Genomic DNA, 18,598 nt, shown 5'->3' on the forward strand with positions numbered 1-18,598 from the left:
TTACCTTTTTCATTGCTTGCCATTTTTCAAGCCAAAGAGCAACAGCGAACCATTAATGGTGCAACTTCTTGAGTGTTGTATAGATGTGTGTATGTTGATGTTCTCTACAGATGGCATCTGATAATGAGGCACAACAAAATCTTGATGCTCCGAATCTCACTGAATTTTGAAGGGGTAATGTGAGTACTGAGAGAGGACGGGAGTCTAGCTATAACTTTTCCCAGGAACCCCCACATTTCATAACGTCTCAGAAAACTGGAAATGTTCTTGCCAGTTTTCTCAACAATAACAGATTGTTGTTGATGCAATAGTAATGGGTTTCAAAACAAACAGTGTTTATTTTTCCTTTTTTTGGCAAATCAATAAAAGTCTAAACAGAAAAGCAGCAACAATGCCAAACAATGCTCATATTACTTTTGAAATACACTATAATTCAGTGATAAAAAAAAACTATGGTCCTCTATGCAACGTTAGATTCAAAACCAAATCAGCTCTACTCAGAATGGCCAGAGATCAGGTTATTTTACATCAACCCAATTTATTCCTAACATGACATTAAGACTGACATAAGTTTCATTTTGGCTCAATTAAAATTCAGGGATTTATTCAGAAGGATTGGAACTAAGTAAATAGTAGAAGGGCAAATTCCCTCCAGTGAAGAACTGCATTAACATTGTTATAAAATTCCATAAGAAGGGAAATGTTACTAGGAATATTGTTCTGAGTGAATGTATAACAGCCAAGATGGACTTCACCCAAATATGTTGAACTGCAACCCTCAAAATGCCCTTAGTCAAGCTATCTAAGAATAATAGAGTCTCTATCCCAAAATCTGGAAAGCAACAGAATGGAGAAAAAATGAAAAAAAGGGAAAAGAATACATATACATATGTCAGATATCCTTAGCTTCCAAATAGGCCTACCGTGAGCAGCTGTGTTGATTTAGCTCACTTCAAGGGTATGTTGGTTGACCAGCACCTTCCCCTGGCATGTCAGTTCCTGCTGCACTAGATTCAATTAACAGCACCAAATCATGATATTATTTGTTCACTTTGAACTTAAGTGATGTTTGAACCAAATCTCAGCTTCTTCTGAGATCTAAACCACATTGCATTAGAGAGGTTCACCTCTTAGTAAACAAGCAGAGATCTGTATTGGGAATATTTCTTTTGGTAAGCACCAATGTGAATTTTGATTTTTTTTTCCTTTGGAAGCAGTAACTAGAACAAGACCTGCTTGTTCTCTGGGACAGGTCTACCCAACAGAGCGGAACTAGAGTATCAATGCAGTTGTGTGACTATTTTGTCGGAAATAAGGGTCACTATTCTTTAGGTTTTTCTCTGTGGTTAGAATGGCAGTCTCAAGATTCAAGAAAAAGGTATGAACAAGTTGCAGAATAAATTCCATTAAACAGTAATTCTTAGAACACCATAAGAAAGAGGAAATGAAATATAATTTCTCATGTGTTTTACAAGCTGGCTTTAATTTATTTGCTTTTAATTTTCATTCTGATGGTGCAGCAGTGCTACGCCTTCTTAATCTTTCATATCCTGACATTTACACAACCATCTTGGTATTTCTGCAGCCGAAATATTACAAAGAGAGCTAAGCAAAGATAACAAATTGTCTTGACTTGAAAAAGTATAGAGAATTTCTGGCTAACCTTCTTGATGTGCTTTATTCCAGTTCTACATAATATATGGAATCTGACTTTTAGACTTTGGCAGAGTTTGAACAGTGTGGAGAAGAGCTGAAATTACTTTGTACGCTTTATTCACTGCACTCTGTTTTTGGCCATGACTAAACATAATTCCTTAACAAAAGTGCTTTTAATATTATGGAATAAACATCCATATCATTTCTCATTTTTCAGTGACAAAATAGACAAACTCTGAAACATTATGACAACTCCTTGAATTCCTAAAATTAGTGCCAAAGATATACCAAAATTACAAAAGCACGTGGAACTATTTACACATCCATGTACATATGTTCCGAGCATTCAAAAAAGTTTGTGTTTTCTTAATTCTTTTACACTCTTTCCCCTGTTCACATTAAAGACATTTTTCAAAGTATCATTGATGCCCTACAGTATTTTTCACTAGACGTCCACAAACTCAAGTCAAACTGGGTGAGTGCTACTACTTGGCTGCTGACCTTGACTTGGGGAGTTTCTCGAAGACTTTTGATGAGGATGAAAATGTAGCAAAATATTGAAAAAGTAGTCAACACCTAATTTAACAAACAGACCTGGATTATTTTATTGAAATATGGAACTCAGAAAAATGTAATGAATAGCCTGCATGGGTCAATTGGAACATGGCCAATATTAGCTATTTTGTTTGGTTACTCTTCAGAAGGGTTAGGCTTAGGATTAGGTTTAGGTAGAAAGCTCTTGTAAAGAGCGATCATCCAGCTAACGTACTTCAAATTAAGAAAAAAATATCTTCTCTGAAATTCTAGAAATATTTTATAGGAATATAAGCAAACTTGGCTGACTTGGATTCAGAGTCCTTCGAATCCAATATCTCATTTTGCAAAATGGTTAAGATTCAATAATGGAGAATATCAAATATATTCAATATTCTCCTTTATTAAGATTATTGGTTAAGATCCAGTTTCAAAGTTCGCAAGTGGGCCCATCCATCTATGATATTCTACCAAACCACTAGCCATCTGATGAACTGCATACCATTAATATTTAGTCAATATTTTAAAATCACATTAATCAATGTTTTGCAATGCAATTTATGAAGGTAAAATCTGCTACACGCAAGTCCGTATGTTGCTTAAAGAAATATTTGCTGTACTGAATTAAGGACCAATCAACGCAGTTGCATGACTGACAGGAGGTAGTGAGGTGGGTGGTAGGAACATTAAATCCACTTTTTATACCACACATGCTTCTATTCCTAGTTACCAGAAATAGGTGCCCATAGAATCTGAATGTTTTATCAGAATGACCAAACAACTTTCACAAAGTCATAACACAAGCTCCATCCATGTAAAAGAAATTGGCAGTTTGCATCCTCAATTAAGAGGCTCATTTCATCCTTTGCCCGCCTCTCCCTTTTGATCCTTATGCTACTATGCCCCCTTTGCTTCTCTTGCCCACCCCCCAAACATCTGCATTGCTTTAAAACTGTCTAATGACTGACATGGTGAAGTACACAGATAATCTGAAAAGTATAGAAAACAGTGTCCCATTCACAATGTGAGTTTTCTTATGATTTGGGGAGGAAAATGTAAGATTAACCCAAATTATTTAAAGTACAAATCAGAAAGTAAAGGTTGCTGAGCTTGCTTTTTACAGTTTTCAGTCAAATCAGTAACAACAGCCAGTAGGCTGCTCTACACACAAACACCCACACAAATATATGTATCTGTACTAATGAGAAAATTATTTCTACTGTTGTTTAACTCACCTCAATGAAAAACCACCTATATTTAGGCGTTTTCTTTTTTGCAAAAACAAAGGACAAAAGATATGCTAAACTTTCCAACCCTGCCCCAAAACAACTTTACAACTCTCTGAAAATCATCCAACCTGCTCCCAAATGATGTCACGATGCTTCCCCAGGGTCAGAAAAACAATTGAAAACAAAATACGTAGCTCACAATCACAAAATTGCAGCTCCCCAGCCGCCGTTTAGATCACTGCAGATAGACTGGCTCAAGGAAGAATTTATCCATTACCCAAATTTGGTAGGAAGGATCATTGAGGCTCCCTTCTTTCCAAAAGCGTCAAAATCAAAGCAAAACAACAACAACCCAGCAATACTTTGAAATCTTATCTGTTAACAGTTCCTTAACTCAACTTGCAAGTATTCACTAAGAGAAAATTGAAACAGCATAAAATTAAAATAGTCCAGATAGGGACAAGCATTCCTCTTTGTGAACCCTTTTCAGTCTTGAACAAATGTAAGCCAAACAAGTGAATTTTATTTTCATATCATACAATAAATTAGATAAGGCTTCATCAGGCTTAGAGTTGACCCATTAAGATATTATGACTAAATCTTAGCTGAAGAAAGTCTGTTTGATTTCAAGGAGTTTAAATACACTAATACACTCATACTGGCAAGACTAATTTTTTATGACCAAGTCATAACATTTGAGGCCACAGCTTTAAATATACTTCCTAAGGAGTAATTCTAACCAGTACTCAGAAACAAGTGATATTAACTGCAAGGGGGCTTATCCTCAAATAAGTTGTCCAAATGGCAGCCTTAGTTTAAATAAATCTAATTTTGAGTGCACTTATTAATGAAAGATCGCTGCAAAATCTTGAAATGGATCTTCATGTATTCCACATTCTGTAATTACTTAACTCTCTGACTTACAAGTCTTTTCATCACAAAGTGTGTTATTGTACAAAAATTGTGGTACTGCTGGGTGAATTAGCTTTTTTTTAAAGGTTTTTCTTCCGCTGACAGAGTGATCACTTCGTCTTTGTCGTCAATGTTCTTTAATTTGAGAGAATGGCAGTTTCAAAGTGTACCAAACAGATTGCATTTTTGCATAGAGGTGTTCACAAACTACAAGAGGACCATTAATTATCTAAAACAAAAGAAGATTCACAGACCAACCACCTGCATTTCTATGCTGATATAAGCATCAGCAAAATTGTAATCAGCACTGGAGGCATCGGCACTTTGTCCTGTGCATCGGCCAGAAAGGCAAACCTGCTAAAATTAACCCAACAGCCCTTGTAGAATCCAGTGAAAATGTAGCCAAAAAGTATGTCTCCCCACCCCGCTTCAAATCTGGTACTGCCGAGTCTTAGTATATATTCCATGTATACCAGTCACATGCAATGTCACATTGTGGGAAACAGTCACAAAACTAATGCTAAATGGTCAGATCCCCTTCAAAGCTGATTCTGATTTCAAATTTTTAGTACGCTTATGTTTCCTAAAACAAGAAAGTGAGATAAGCCAGAGCTTGCATTCTGAAATATAATGATTTGTTAGTAATAAAAAGGCACAAACATGCATACATACCGGTAGTTATATCCAGAAAAAGTCTTCTACAGATAGAAGCATCTCCCTCTATTACCGGTAGTAGGAATAGTTTGATCCAGCAGAGGTTTTCTTCTGGCAGAAGAGATGAGATTCTCTCTCTCCAGGTGTTTCTATTAGGCCCTCCAAATCTGCTCCAAAATTTAATGGAGCCTCTGCAGTAGGGAAGTCCGTATAATTGGGGGCTGCAGAAATTGCTTTCTATGTAATACTCTCTTTTGCTACCAATATTATTTTGAAAAGGGGCGCCCTGGTGGAGCGTCCCTTTGCTTTGGGACAATGCACCAACAAAATAAAAGCTCTAATTCAACCCATCTGTTTGAAATCAAAAAGGCATTGCAATTAATTTCTGATTTTGGAGGCTTTCTCTGCATATAACTTTCAGTACAGGTAGTCCTCGATTTACAACGACAATTGAGACCAGAATTTCCACTGCTAAGTAAGCTGGTGCCCAATTTCATGATCTTTCCATCCTGTAGTTGTTAAGCAAATCACTGCAATTGTTAAGTGAATCATGTGGTTGCTAAGCAAATCCAGCCTCCCCCATTGATTTCGCTTGTCAGAAGCCAACTGGGAAGATCGAGAATGGCAATCACATGACCCTGGGACAACACAACTGTCATAAATATAGTTGCCAAGCGCTCACATTTTTATCACGTGACTGTGGGGATACTGCAAATGTCTTAAGTGCAAAGACTTGGTAGTAAGTCTCTGTATCCTCGAACGGTCACTAAACGAATCAATGTAAGTCAAGGACTATATTGGGGCAGAAAAAGAGCAAATACCACTCACTATTAGTTCCAGTTATCTTCTGAACAGTTTCTTAAAAGAGGCAGCTCTATCAAGACAGGTTTATTCAAAGACTTAGAAGTCATTCAATTCATTTACAGCAGATACAGGTGCTTTATTCAATGTCAACCCTTCACCTTTCTAGACCACTCGTGTCTACCCAAAGGGCAGCAGTTCTCCAGGGTAAAAGACAGAAAATTTTCTTCGACAGAACACGCCACACATGGGACCTGAGACATCATACAGGTTTGAAGCACATTTTCTCTTTCTTTTAGTTAGTATAATGATTCAGCATCATTTCTCTCATCCATTTGGTGACTTTGCATGATCAAACTTCCCTTCTTAAAAATAAGCGTGAACTGACATCGGAAAGTGAGACTTAAAACACAATCTATAAAATAACACCTTGGAGTACAAGTGAGTTGTGCAATATTAACTTGTGCTTCCGATTCCCTCCCCTCCCCCCATTCCATTCCCCATCAGGATTAAAAATCTATCAGATTCCTTCCCACATAAACAGTATCACAAATCAATTTCAGTCCTGGCTTTGAGAGTAAATGCTACCTTGCTTCTTTCTTGAAAAAAGTTTGCATCTTTCTCACAGTCTTATGTTTAAGATGGGTGACACAAAATTCTCAAAGGTGTGAATGAAATCTTGAGGTATCCTGACAGCCTCCGAATATGTCTTTAAATCCAAAACTAGATCTGTGTCGCGATAGCTTTTATGGGTTTAAAAAAAGACATCATTGATCCCAATGGTGTTTTCACTTAAGCCACAATGATGTGCATCTTTATAACAGAACTGAGGACATTTAGGTAGGACTTCTGTTTATAGAGCTCCGATGCCACTTCCAGAAAAATAGAGAATAGGCGGGGAAAACATTCCTGAAAGTCTTGAATTTTTAAAATATTTTCTCTTCATCAAAAAAGGTTGGTCCTTCAGAAAACAAATTTTACCTGCCTCATAAGGATGTGTGACCACTGATGACACTACAGAAAATGTGGAATGTATCTTTTCTTCTTCCAGTGGCACATGGTTTTGGCTGTAGTGAAGTTTAGGCATAACTTGTTCACTCACAAGCCAGCTTGCTGTCAAAACTGGACAGTGCAATAGCAAAGGCTTGTACTGCACACATAGGATAATTATAATCCATTGTAAAAATATCTTCTGCCACACGACCAAACTGCATCACTATGTAGTCGGCTGAAAGAATAAAGAAACATAGATACATCACTATGGCTTTTAACACGTTTTAGACTATGTGAATAGTACTAAACCAAACTGTAAAATTAGAAAAAAGAAGTAATGTGTATCTCCTAGATTAGCTGAAATCTGAACTAGGACACAGCGTTCTTCAGAAAGTAATGAAATGCAGGGCAGCTGGAGAATATGAAGCCACAGCAAAATTAAAAGTGTACATTCAGAATTGAAGTTTGACTAAAATTAAACAAGTAGGACTTGCCTTTATATTACAAATCACGCAACTAAGCTAATTCAGATGTTTAGACTATGTTTAAGGGGAAAATATTTGATGTAAAGATAGTAACCAGAAGCTATTTTAATGTTTATATTTTAATCACCAGATACTAGAGTAGAGAATTTAGGGTTAATATTGCTTTTACTGATTTTTTTTTAAAAAATATTTTCGTTTCTACAAGATCAAGTGCATTTATTTTAGAATAGTGGTGACACCTTTGTAAATCTAAATTTTAGTAGTGATTGTCAATTGTTTCTCAAGATATTATCAGTCTACTTTAAATTATTTCATCAATAAAATCATGAATTATTTCATCAATAAATGTTGAATTTTAAATATTATGACAATTTGTAAATTCTGCTTATTTACTTTTTGGGGGGTGGGGTTTATGTAATTCATTTATTTTGTTCCTTGAATGTTTTAAAATAGATAAAAAGAAATGTTCTGATAAAAAGGGAAAAAAAGAAATGTTTCCCAGCTGTGTGGTATCTGGCACTTCCGCACATGGCACAGATATTCTTATAAATGGCATTCTTTATAAGCCAGGAAACAGAAAAGGATCCAAAAACGTTGGTGGGATGAATAGAACAAAATCAGAAGACAGCTGCAGTGCCTGAAAAAGACTCAGCAAGCGACCCTTTTTCCTCCCTTCCTTTCCTCCTTCAGCTTCCATATTGTTAAGCTGGCAGATCCCCCAAATAGCTGCCTCCCAACATGCTTTGCGAACACACTGCTGAAAGGACAAAATTGAAGTCTGCCAACAAGCGGTTAGAGCAAAGTTAGGATGTGGTGAATGAACCAGTGAACAGAAGAACGACTTTCTAAGCAGGCATTTCGGGGGGGGGGGGGGCTTTCATCAGACTGATGATGTTTCTTCTGGCACACCAGAAGAATGGTGAAGGCACACCATCTGCCCCTGCATTAAATGATAGGGTCAAAACTTTATAGATTGAATTAAAGAGGAGAAATTTTAAAAATATGCACCCCACCAGAAACTATGCCTCCATTATAAAGATTCCACCTCTCTCAGAAATAATTATTATATTATGGTTTGTCGCACAGTCAGCCAAATGTCCAGACTGGATTTGGCATTTTTATCCACCTATCAAATCCTTCCCAATGTGATCTGGGATAGACAGATGTGGATGTTTTATGGCCTTAATGGTATCGTGACAGGACGTAAGCTGTTTTGAATAAAGCTGCCTTTTGCAATTGACTGACAGTGATTTTTGTCACTGCTGATAGTGTTCAAGTGATGTTCCAATTGTTTTGGGATTGCACCCAAGGTGCCTATTACTATTGGTGCTACCTTTGCTTTCTTTTGCCACAGTTGTTCTATTCCTATCTGCAGGTCTTTGTATTTTGTTATCTTCTCCAATTCGTCCTCTTCTATTCTGCTATCTCCAGGTGATTAAATTGTACACCGCCCAAAGCCTCTTTATGAGGATGATGGGCAGTTAAAAAGTTTGATATATAAATAGAGAAATACTGCCACGTCCTTTATCCAGACTTTTTTGTCTTTTGTTATTGACAAGTTGTTAAGTCTGGGGCATTATGTGGCAGGTGTTATGGAACGGGTAAATTAAATTAGAAGCTAAATTAGAAGCTGTTTATATGCTACTCTGAGAACTAGCTATTAGTGCCTTAGCTATTCATAACCCTAACCCCAGGTCCTTGAGCATAGATGGACTATACTTCAAGTCAGAAGAACAGAGATGAGAATTTTAATCTGAAAATAATTGAAAATAACTCATTAGAAAAGATTGCCTTAGATTCCACCCTTGCTAAAAACTTCATCAAAACATCAAAACAAATGAATGACAACCATCCAAATTGTCCTCTTCATAGATATGCTATCAACATCTGAGAACAGGAAACTATAGTAAGAGGAATACAACATGAATTTTGGGTTGAGGAAACCTAACACCTCTTTGATATCATTGTACAAAGGACTTAATTAGATTTCAGAAAAGCAATCTGTTTCCAACAAATTTAATTAAAGAAGCTATACTTACGATCATTGTCGTGAATAATTTGGAAGTTTTTCACAGAGGCCTGTGTTACACGACCATGGAAATTTAAAACGTAAGACTGAGTATCATCGTTCCAGACTGGAGTTTTGTTGTGCAGCTCAATGACACTCTCTGTGTTTTTATTTTGCCATCTTGAGAGGAGTGTTTCATGTTCCTATCAGAACCAAGGAGAGAAGCTTGGGTTCCCAGCAAAAATCTATCTTCCGCTCTTTGTATATATACCAATTTTCCATTCCAGTGTTCAAAACCACCCTAAAATAAAATCTCTGGCCCTCCCAAATCAATTGCTTAGGTTGTCAGAACCTAACTCCATTTGTCATTGGGAAGCATACTGAGATCAACTAACAAACACTAACACTGACTCTACTGCATTCTAGCTTATAACAGGAGCCAATGAAAAAGAAAATTAATAAATAGAAGAATAAATTTGTATTTCAGATGGTTTTCCTGGTTCACTTTTAAAACACGCAATTTTTTTTTAAAAAAGCTGCACATATTGTGCTGTCATTTAGGTTTTTCTCTCCATTCTCAGCATTTCTGCCAGAAGGACACTGATTGTGTGAACATGTAACCCTAGTACCGTCTGCAGAAGAGCTTGCGTAAACCTTGACACTCAGCACAGGGCTTTGAATACAACTTTTAGCAATCTTTTAGTACTGTCTGCAGAAGAGCTTGTGTGAACCTTGATACCAAGCACAGGGCTCTGAACACTATTTTAGCAAACCAACTCCTGCTGTTGACAAGGGCACGTTAAAAGTCAACATGCATAAATCCAATGAATACAAACCAATCAAATGATCTGTGGCCAATCACAGATCTAATAACTGTGCTAATAACTACAAATTAGCATATGCAGTATCTGCAATAGAGAAATGATTAATATCTTTCATAGATCTCAGATACACTAATTTGGGAAGCTACTGATCCCTTTAACTGCTTATACAATATAAGGGAATGGATTTCCAGAGGTCCCACCTCACCTGGTATTTTTTTCTAGTTTATGATAAGTATTATTTTCATCTCCTATCTCTTTTCCCTAGCTTGACAAATCTTTTAGTCATAACAGTGATAACAATTGTGGTTAGCAGCAGTCTGAGTAGTAGTAAATGGCTTTCTCTAGTTTTCCCTCTGGGTTGAATGAGGGTCTTTATGACAAAGTTAGCAAACCCCTGACTTCAGAACAGCCAGTTCAGGAACAAATGGAAACTAAAACCCCAAAGACCCGCCAGTCTCATTTTAACATGACAACTGGGCATTAAAAACCCAATCTACCTCTCAGGGTTGCTATGGAGAAATTGTTAGCAGAGCAAAAACACAATTTGGCTTCTTTCACTTCCTGGAGGAATGACAGAATGTAAATCTAACTAATAACGAATCCAAGAAGAAGAGATGGGATGAATTTTCTATTTTTTTTAAATCATTTTTTTTCAGATTAAAACAAAAATAAAAAAGCTGTTTTTTCCCACTGCAAAGAATATAAGTTATGCCAGAATCCGGGATAGTGTTATAGTATCTGCCCACCTTCTGTATTCAATCTCCTTTTTTTCCTATTCCCTGAATTTGTTCTCAGTGGCTAGGAAAATATTTGTAAACAAATTCTGGGCATACTGTTTCTTTACCTATGAAGAAGGAAATTAAAAAAAAAATCAATGTCTCCCAGGACTGGCATGTAACTGCATCCTTAAACTTGGTTGAGCTAGCTTATGGTTTTTGAGATAATGGTGACTGACTTACATTCCGTGGTCTGATGGAAACTCTCTCATGATCCATATTCATTCCGGGTATGATAACACTCATTTTACGAGGACCCTTAAATCCCAAAACGTTTGTTTCCTGTTTTAATACAATATGATAAAAATACTGAAATAGGCCTTTATCTAAGAGGGAGGAAGGGAAGGGAAGGGAAGGGAAGGGAAGGGAAGGGAAGGGAAGGGAAGGGAAGGGAAGGGAAAGGAAGGAAGGAAGGAAGGAAGGAAGGAAGGAAGGAAGGAAGGAAGGAAGGAAGGAAGGAAGGAAGGAAGGAAGGAAGGAAGGAAGGAAGGAAGGAAGGCATAAATATGCACAAAATTTGGTACCGGCTACAATTTAGTTGTGAGATTAATGATTTATTTTCAACAGCAGCAATATCAACAACATAAATTAGCACTTTAAACATTTATATAGTGCTTTGATCATTCTATTGTATTTGATACACGCCATGGTAATCTACTAAAGTTGTTCCTTAGCCTGATGGTCTCTAATTAAGGTGACCACATGAGCATTCTGGAAATTAAAATCCAAAACACTTGGGGGGCACCTAGCATTGCATCTATCAGCCAAAGTTGAGAAATAGTGGTTGCCTATGTAGGACACGGGTGTCAAACTTGCAATGTCACGTGGCGTGTCGCGACATATCGCGACTTTTTTCCCATTGCCGGCAATGGGGTGGGCGCGGTTTTGGCGTGGCCCATCCAGCCCGCAGGTCGGCAGTTTGACACCCCTGGTGTAGGAGATAGATGGGCTCAGCTCTTAGCCACCTAATTTTATATCTTAGAAGAGCACCATATTGAAAAATATGTGAAAAATAAAGAGGGGAAAGCTGCAGGGGGAAGGATTCATGCTTCTATCTTAATTTACTTCTTAGCGTAGTAAAGAAGTCTAGGCAGGGTACCTCTTGTTCCATAATTCCCTCCACTGTAACTGGCAGTTAGTGTTCAGATTCTGCTTATTGCTTATCTGAAGCAGATTTGAAAGTGTCAGGACTGCAAAATCCATCTGCTTATTTTTGTTATTACACTCTTTTCAACAGAAAATTAAAAGCATTGTAGCCAGTTGGTTAATCATGAGCAGAGCTCGAAATAACAGTTTTATGAAACTGATCCGTATTTAAATGGCCAAGAGATCAACAACAGATGGTTTCTCCTTCCAAATGCGATTCTATTTCTAAATGAACTATTTAGAATTTCTCTACCACTGCAATTTTGACAGTGACCATTAGGTGCCGTGGCAGCTGTGTTAATGACCAACAGCAACAAGGAAATTTTGCTCAATTTTGCTTTTACTTAAATAACATAATAAAAGGTCTCTGCATCTAGGATTTAATCAACAATTCAACCCTTAATGGATATGGGTCAGTTACAATAGAATAATTTGTAAAGATGGGATGAATTTTGGAAACTTTCTGTATGAATAGAAAAAGGTTTTATTAAAATGCATAATGCAGATCTTCTTACTACCAGTGCTATTATACTACCATCTTCTAAAAAGAATATTGGAATTTATTGTGTATGTGTGAGCAAGAGCAAGCTGCTTGAAAAAAAAGCTCTGCTTCTTCCTTTCCCTCTGATTTGAGCCTTCTCACCAGCATCAGTGTGGCAGAGTTGCCAATAAAGCTGCAACCTTGACACAGGTGTGGGAGAAGGCATGTGTTTTTCGGCTCTGAAGCCACCAGCAAACTGAGTACAGCAGCCAAATGAAAGGACAGTTTTTCCTTCAGAAGACATGGATGGTCCAAAAGAGAGGAGGGCGGGGCGGGGAGGGGGAGAGAAGTACACCAGCCCAGCAACACAGCACAATGCAAAAAAGACGCAAGAGCTGTACATGCCAGCCAGTAAAAGAAGAAATTTCAGAGAGAAGGGACTTAAGACAGTACAGCCTTAAGAAACATTGATACATGCTAGTAATGCTATAGAGTATAATATATAGGTACAGAGTACAGTAATCATAATCGTAAAGTTGGAAGGGACCTTGGAGGTCATCTAGTCCAACCCCCTGCTCAGGCAGGAAACCCTATACCATTTCGGACAAATGGCTGTCCAGTCTCTTCTTAAAAACTTCCAGTGTTGGAGCATTCACAGCTTCTGGAGTCAGGTTGTTCCACTGATTAATTGTTCTAACTGTCAAGAAGTTTCTCCCTAGTTCTAGGTTACTTCTCTCCTTGATTAGTTTCCATCCATTGCTTCTTGTCCTGCTTTCAGGTGCTTTGGAGAATAGCTTGAGTCCCTCTTCTTTGGGGCAGCCCCTGAGATGTTGGAACACTGCTATCATGTCCTCCCTCGTCCTTCTCTTCATTAAACTAGACATACCCAATTCAGGCAGCCATTCCTTATATGTTTTAACCTCCAGACCCCTAATCATCTTTGTTGCTCTTCTATGTACTCTTTTCAGAGTCTCAACATCTTTTTTACATCATGGTGATCAAAACTGGATGCAGTATTCCAAGTGTGGCCTTACCAAGGCATTGTAAAGTGGTATTAATACTTCACGTGATCTTGATTCTATCCCTCTGTTAATGCAGCCTAGCACTGTGTTGGCTTTTTTGGAAGCTGCAGCACACTGCTGACTCATATTTAAGTGATTGTCCACTAGGACTCCGAGATCTCTCTCACAGTTACTACTATTGAGCAAGGTACCCCCTATACTATACCTGTACATTTGGTTTTCCTTGCCTAAATGTAGAAGCTTACTTTTCTCACCACTGAATTTCATTTTGTTAGATAATGCCGTGTTCAAGTCTGCCCAGATCCTCCTATATCTTAAGCCTGTCTTTTGGAGTGTTGGCTATTCCTGCCAGCTTGGTGTCGTCTGCAAATCCCCTTGGCCAAATCGTTGATGAAGATGTTGAAGAGCACCCCACTACATACTTCCCTCCATGTAGATGCGGTTCCATTGAGGACCACACGCTGAGTATGGCCGGTCAGCCAGCTACGAATCCATCTGGTGGTGACTCTGTCTAACCCACATTTTTCTATCTTATCAAGTAGTAGGTTGTGATCTACTTTATCAAATGCCTTACTGAAGTCCAAGTAAATTATATCCACAGCATTCCTCTGATCCACTAATTTTGTTACTTGGTCAAAGAATGCGATAAGATTTGTCTGACATGATCTGTTTTTGACAAACCCATGTTGGCTTTTAGTAATGACTTTGTTTGCCTCTAGGTGCTCACTGATTCGTTGTTTATCTTTTCCAGAATCTTCCCAGCTATTGAGATCAGGCTGATAGGTCTGTAATTTCCTGGATCCATTTTTTTCCTTTTTTGAAGATGGGAACTACATCAGCTCTTTTCCAGTCCTTTGGTAGTTCCCCAGTGCTCTAGGATCTTTGAAAAATATAGTTCAGTGGTTCTGAGATCACACCTGCCAGTTCCTTGAGAACCTTGGGGTGTAATCCATCTGGTTCTGGTGATTTGAACTTGTCTAGGCTGGAAAGGTGCTCACCATTTTCTTGCCTATCTTAACTTCTGTTTCTATTCTTTTTTTTACGGCACTATTTTTGATAGGTTGGTCTGTTTTCTGCCTTTGTGTAAAGAGAGATGCAAAAAATGAGTTAAATAGTTCTGCTTTTTCCCTATTGCTTGTCACCTTCTTGCCACTTTCACCCACTAATGGACCAATCATTTCCTTCACTTTTTTCTTGTTTTTTTACATGTTGAAAGAAGCTTTTTTTGTTATTTTTCACTTTGGTTGCAAGCCTTAGTTCATTTTGAGCCTTAGCTTTCTCACTTCGTCTTTGCAGGCTCGGGCTATTTGCTGATATTCTGACTTAGTTATGTGCCCCTCTTTCCACTTTCTATACTTGTCCTTTTTATCTTTCAATTTATCAGAGTTCTTTATGCAGCCATGCTGGTTTCTTTTGAGAGCTGTTATTTTTCCTCTTTGTTGGTATTGTGCTAAATTGGGCTTTTATTATCTCACTTTTCAAAATTTCCCAAGCTTCTTGAGTTGTTTTCCCTTGAGGATTCTCATCCATGGAATCCTTCCCAAGCTCTCTCTAAGTTTATTGAAATTAGCTCTCTTAAAGTCCAAGACTCTAGTTTGACTGTGTTCTATTGCTTGTGCTTCCATAATGTTGAATTCCAATATTGCATGATCACTTCCTCCCAAGGTTCCTTCGGCTTCAACACCTTCTTATCATTTCATCTCTGTTAGTGAGAATTAGATCCAAAATAGCTAATCCCCTAGTTCCCTTCTCTACTTTTTGGGTGACAAAGTTGTCTGCTAGGTTTGTCAGAAATCTGTTTGATCTTCCACTTGGTGCAGAGTTTGTCTCCCAGTTGATGTCAGGGTAGTTAAAGTCCCCCATTACTATTGTAATGTGCTTCCTACATACCTTAGTTAGCTGACTAGCAAAAAGTTTCATCTATTTCCTCTGTTTGGTTGGGTGGCCTATAGTATACACCTATGGCAATGTCATTTCTTCTCCCTTTTATATTGACTCAAATGCATTCAAGTTTACAGTTTTCATCATGATTGTGCTCTATTTCTGTAGAGATGTAGTTATTTCTTATGTAGAGGGCAACTCCACCTCCTCTTTTATTTGGTCTGTTTCTTTTAAATAATTTAAATCCCTCTAGCTGTGTGTTCCATTTGTGGGTTTCATCCCACCATGTTTCTATAATTGCGACAATATCATATCTGCCCTCATTAACCTGAATTTCTAGTTCACTCTATTTATTGCTCATACTCTATGCATTGGTGTATAGACATTTGAGTCCTTTATGACTGACCCTGTGTTTACTTTCTACATGACCTGTGTGGTGCCTGAGTTCCCTTATTGTCTTACCACCTCTTTGGTTAGTGCACTTTGTGTGGCACTTGCTATTAGAAGCTTGATTTTGCTTGACAGCAAGGTTGATATTCTTGTCCACACACACATCTATGTTACATGCACTGATAGACCTATAATTTTTAGATTGCTGGGGACAGGGATGTTCTGTATCAATTAACTCACTGTCCTCGCTGTTTAGTTTAAATATTCAAATATATTCAAATAAATATATTCAATAGTAGTAGTATAGTAGTATAGAATATAGTTGTCTTGATAGTAATTGTTATTGTAATAGTATAGAGTAATAAAACAGAATATAGAAACACGTATCAGTTTTATATGTTTATTTTCACAAAATAAAACAACTCCCCAACTCTTCTAGGGAGAGATAAAGAAACTCCGTGCCCAGGGTCCTGTGCTATTGTGTTCCTCTTGATCCCGGGTCACTCCAATTGAGCATGGTTTAAAAAAGAATCTATAATGAGGTTTTTCTCCAATGTACCCAGGAATATTTTTAGAAACCTTCCTGATACCAAGCAACCCTTAAATATGTGACCTAAAAAGTAAACGAGTTGCTTTATTTTGATAATTTTTCATTTCTATTATTCTTCACTTAGATTATCTTGAATATTTTGAGGAAAAGGAAATACCTTAAAACTGTCTGAAAGAATTATCTGTAGCAAAGAATCCTAATTTTCTTTTAGCCTTTGCCAAACTGGAAATGGAAGGTGGTGTTTATTTTATTTGCAAAATAATGCTGGCTCAGGGCATCTAGATATTCCACCATTATCAAGAACAAGTTTGCTCACCTCTCCTGTCCCTCAAGTTTACAAGATATTTATGAAGATCCCAGCTTAGAAAATCAAGAAATAATTGCAATGTTAAACTGAAAGTATTAGTTCTCCAGATCTTGTTACCTAATTTCTTCTTCTTTTCAAGAAATCTGGTTAAAGACGTTTTTGTAAGAATTTTATTGACAGGGACTTTCCCTAGAATTTATTTTAATTATTTGTATATCTTTATGATCACAGACCAGTGATCAACATGAGCCAAGAGCAAGTGGTGTGTATATCTGAGTATTTGGTATCTTGTATATCAGAGAGTCATTCTTGCTTCAGGGAAACCCAGGGCTTCAATGGGAAAAGTCACTCCAGGGTGTTTGTTGTAGCCAGATGACTTATCCAGCCACTTTCATGAATTAATGGGTATATTTACCATTTTTAATTATGCTGGACTTAAAACCAGTATTAATACATCCAATTCAGTGCACTGTAAACTGTAGATGTTTTGCAGATGGTGACTTCAAAAGTAACTCCACAAATAATACCAAGAACCCCTTATTGAACAACACCAAATCCATGCAGCTGAAGAAAAAGAGCAGTCTTGCAAAGTGACAGAATGGTTAATTTCACAGTATTTATTAGTCTTTTATTCACTGCTTTGGCTAAAACTGAACTATGCTTCATACAGTGCCATGTTAAACAGCATCCTCATGCTGCCAGGCTAATACAGAAAGCAAGTACATGCTCAATCTATCTTTCATTTATGGTTGTACTCATGGTCCATATTCCTGGAAATGAGGGCAGAGGAGGAGATACATATCATATTAAATATTACTTAGCACAGGAATAAACCAACTGGATCAGCCTACATGTTGCATTTCCTCAGTAATTCCATTTGGGGCTGGCCCAAGATATCCATCATCCTGCATGAAAATAATTCCTTTAATATTGCATAGGCCCTTTGGACATCTTATTTTGTAAGAATGATTGTTCTATATAGCCTCTTTTTAAAAGACATTATATTTTGTTGTTTCACTGGAGAAGTACATAGAGTAGCATATGGATAAAATAAAGGCAATTCCTATCCATCCTACCCATAGTATAAAAAACACAACAGGAAAGAAATGAACGTTGGAAATTAAAAATAAGAATAATACCAGAATGCCATTTTATAATACTAATTCTAATGCAAAGACTATGCTGTTATGGTACTAATACACCCCTAAGATATAAGTGTGAAGATGCAAATCCCTGATGCAAACAGCCTATGTATGCAGTAACTATTCTTTATGTAGAGTCCATTTAGTATGTATTGTGGAAATACAAACATGTTGAAGTATTTTAATACTCAATCCAACAATTGTTATTTATTCTAATACATATTTGCTTTTTTGCATAGGAAAACTACTTACATAGCAAATAGCAGCTAACTCCTGGCGTAGGTTACTTGCCTCCAAACTCGATGTCGTTTTCACTGGGTTAACTCCATTATCGTAAACTGTAAACTTAGTCCCCATGAGATTTGACCTATTATTGAAGTAAAAGAATAATCACTGTCCAGTACTAAATATGGTACCTTCCAGAAGGCTGGAATTGTGTTTCTCCTAAACCAGGAGTGGGGAACTATGGCCCTTTTATGATTTGTGGACTTCAACTCCCAGAATTCCTGAGCCAGTGTTGTATAGGTATTGTATAACAACAGTATAGGCTAAAACTGGGGAAATTCAAGTCTGTGGAGTCCTTGGTATTCTCTGAGCTTGGTTATTTGCTTGCAGTTGTAATAACAACAACAACAGCAATAATAATGATGATGATGATGATGATGATGATGATGATAATGGAAGGGACCTTGGAGGTCATCTAGTCCAACCCCTTGCTCAGGCAGGAAACCGTATAACATTTCAGACAAATGGCTATCCAGTCTCTTTTTAAAAACTTCCAGTTTTGGAGAATTCACCGCTTCTGGT

General features: G+C 37.4%; 1 protein-coding gene across 1 annotated transcript in view; it reads right to left on the reverse strand.

The window, feature by feature from the left end:
- Window positions 1-6,880: 6,880 nt before the first annotated feature.
- The window catches only part of TUB (TUB bipartite transcription factor), a gene marked incomplete at both ends in the record, with an annotated part of 67,691 nt that continues 55,973 nt past the window's right edge, over window positions 6,881-18,598 (reverse strand). Inside the window, 4 exons of the mRNA XM_081313809.1 lie at window positions 6,881-7,014; window positions 9,304-9,475; window positions 11,056-11,154; window positions 18,044-18,158. Coding sequence (XP_081169935.1) covers window positions 6,881-7,014; window positions 9,304-9,475; window positions 11,056-11,154; window positions 18,044-18,158 — 520 coding nt within the window. The remainder of the gene's footprint in view (window positions 7,015-9,303; window positions 9,476-11,055; window positions 11,155-18,043; window positions 18,159-18,598) is intronic.

Source organism: Vipera berus (genome assembly GCF_964194415.1).
Source record: "Vipera berus genome assembly, chromosome: 1".
Taxonomy (NCBI): domain Eukaryota; kingdom Metazoa; phylum Chordata; class Lepidosauria; order Squamata; family Viperidae; genus Vipera; species Vipera berus.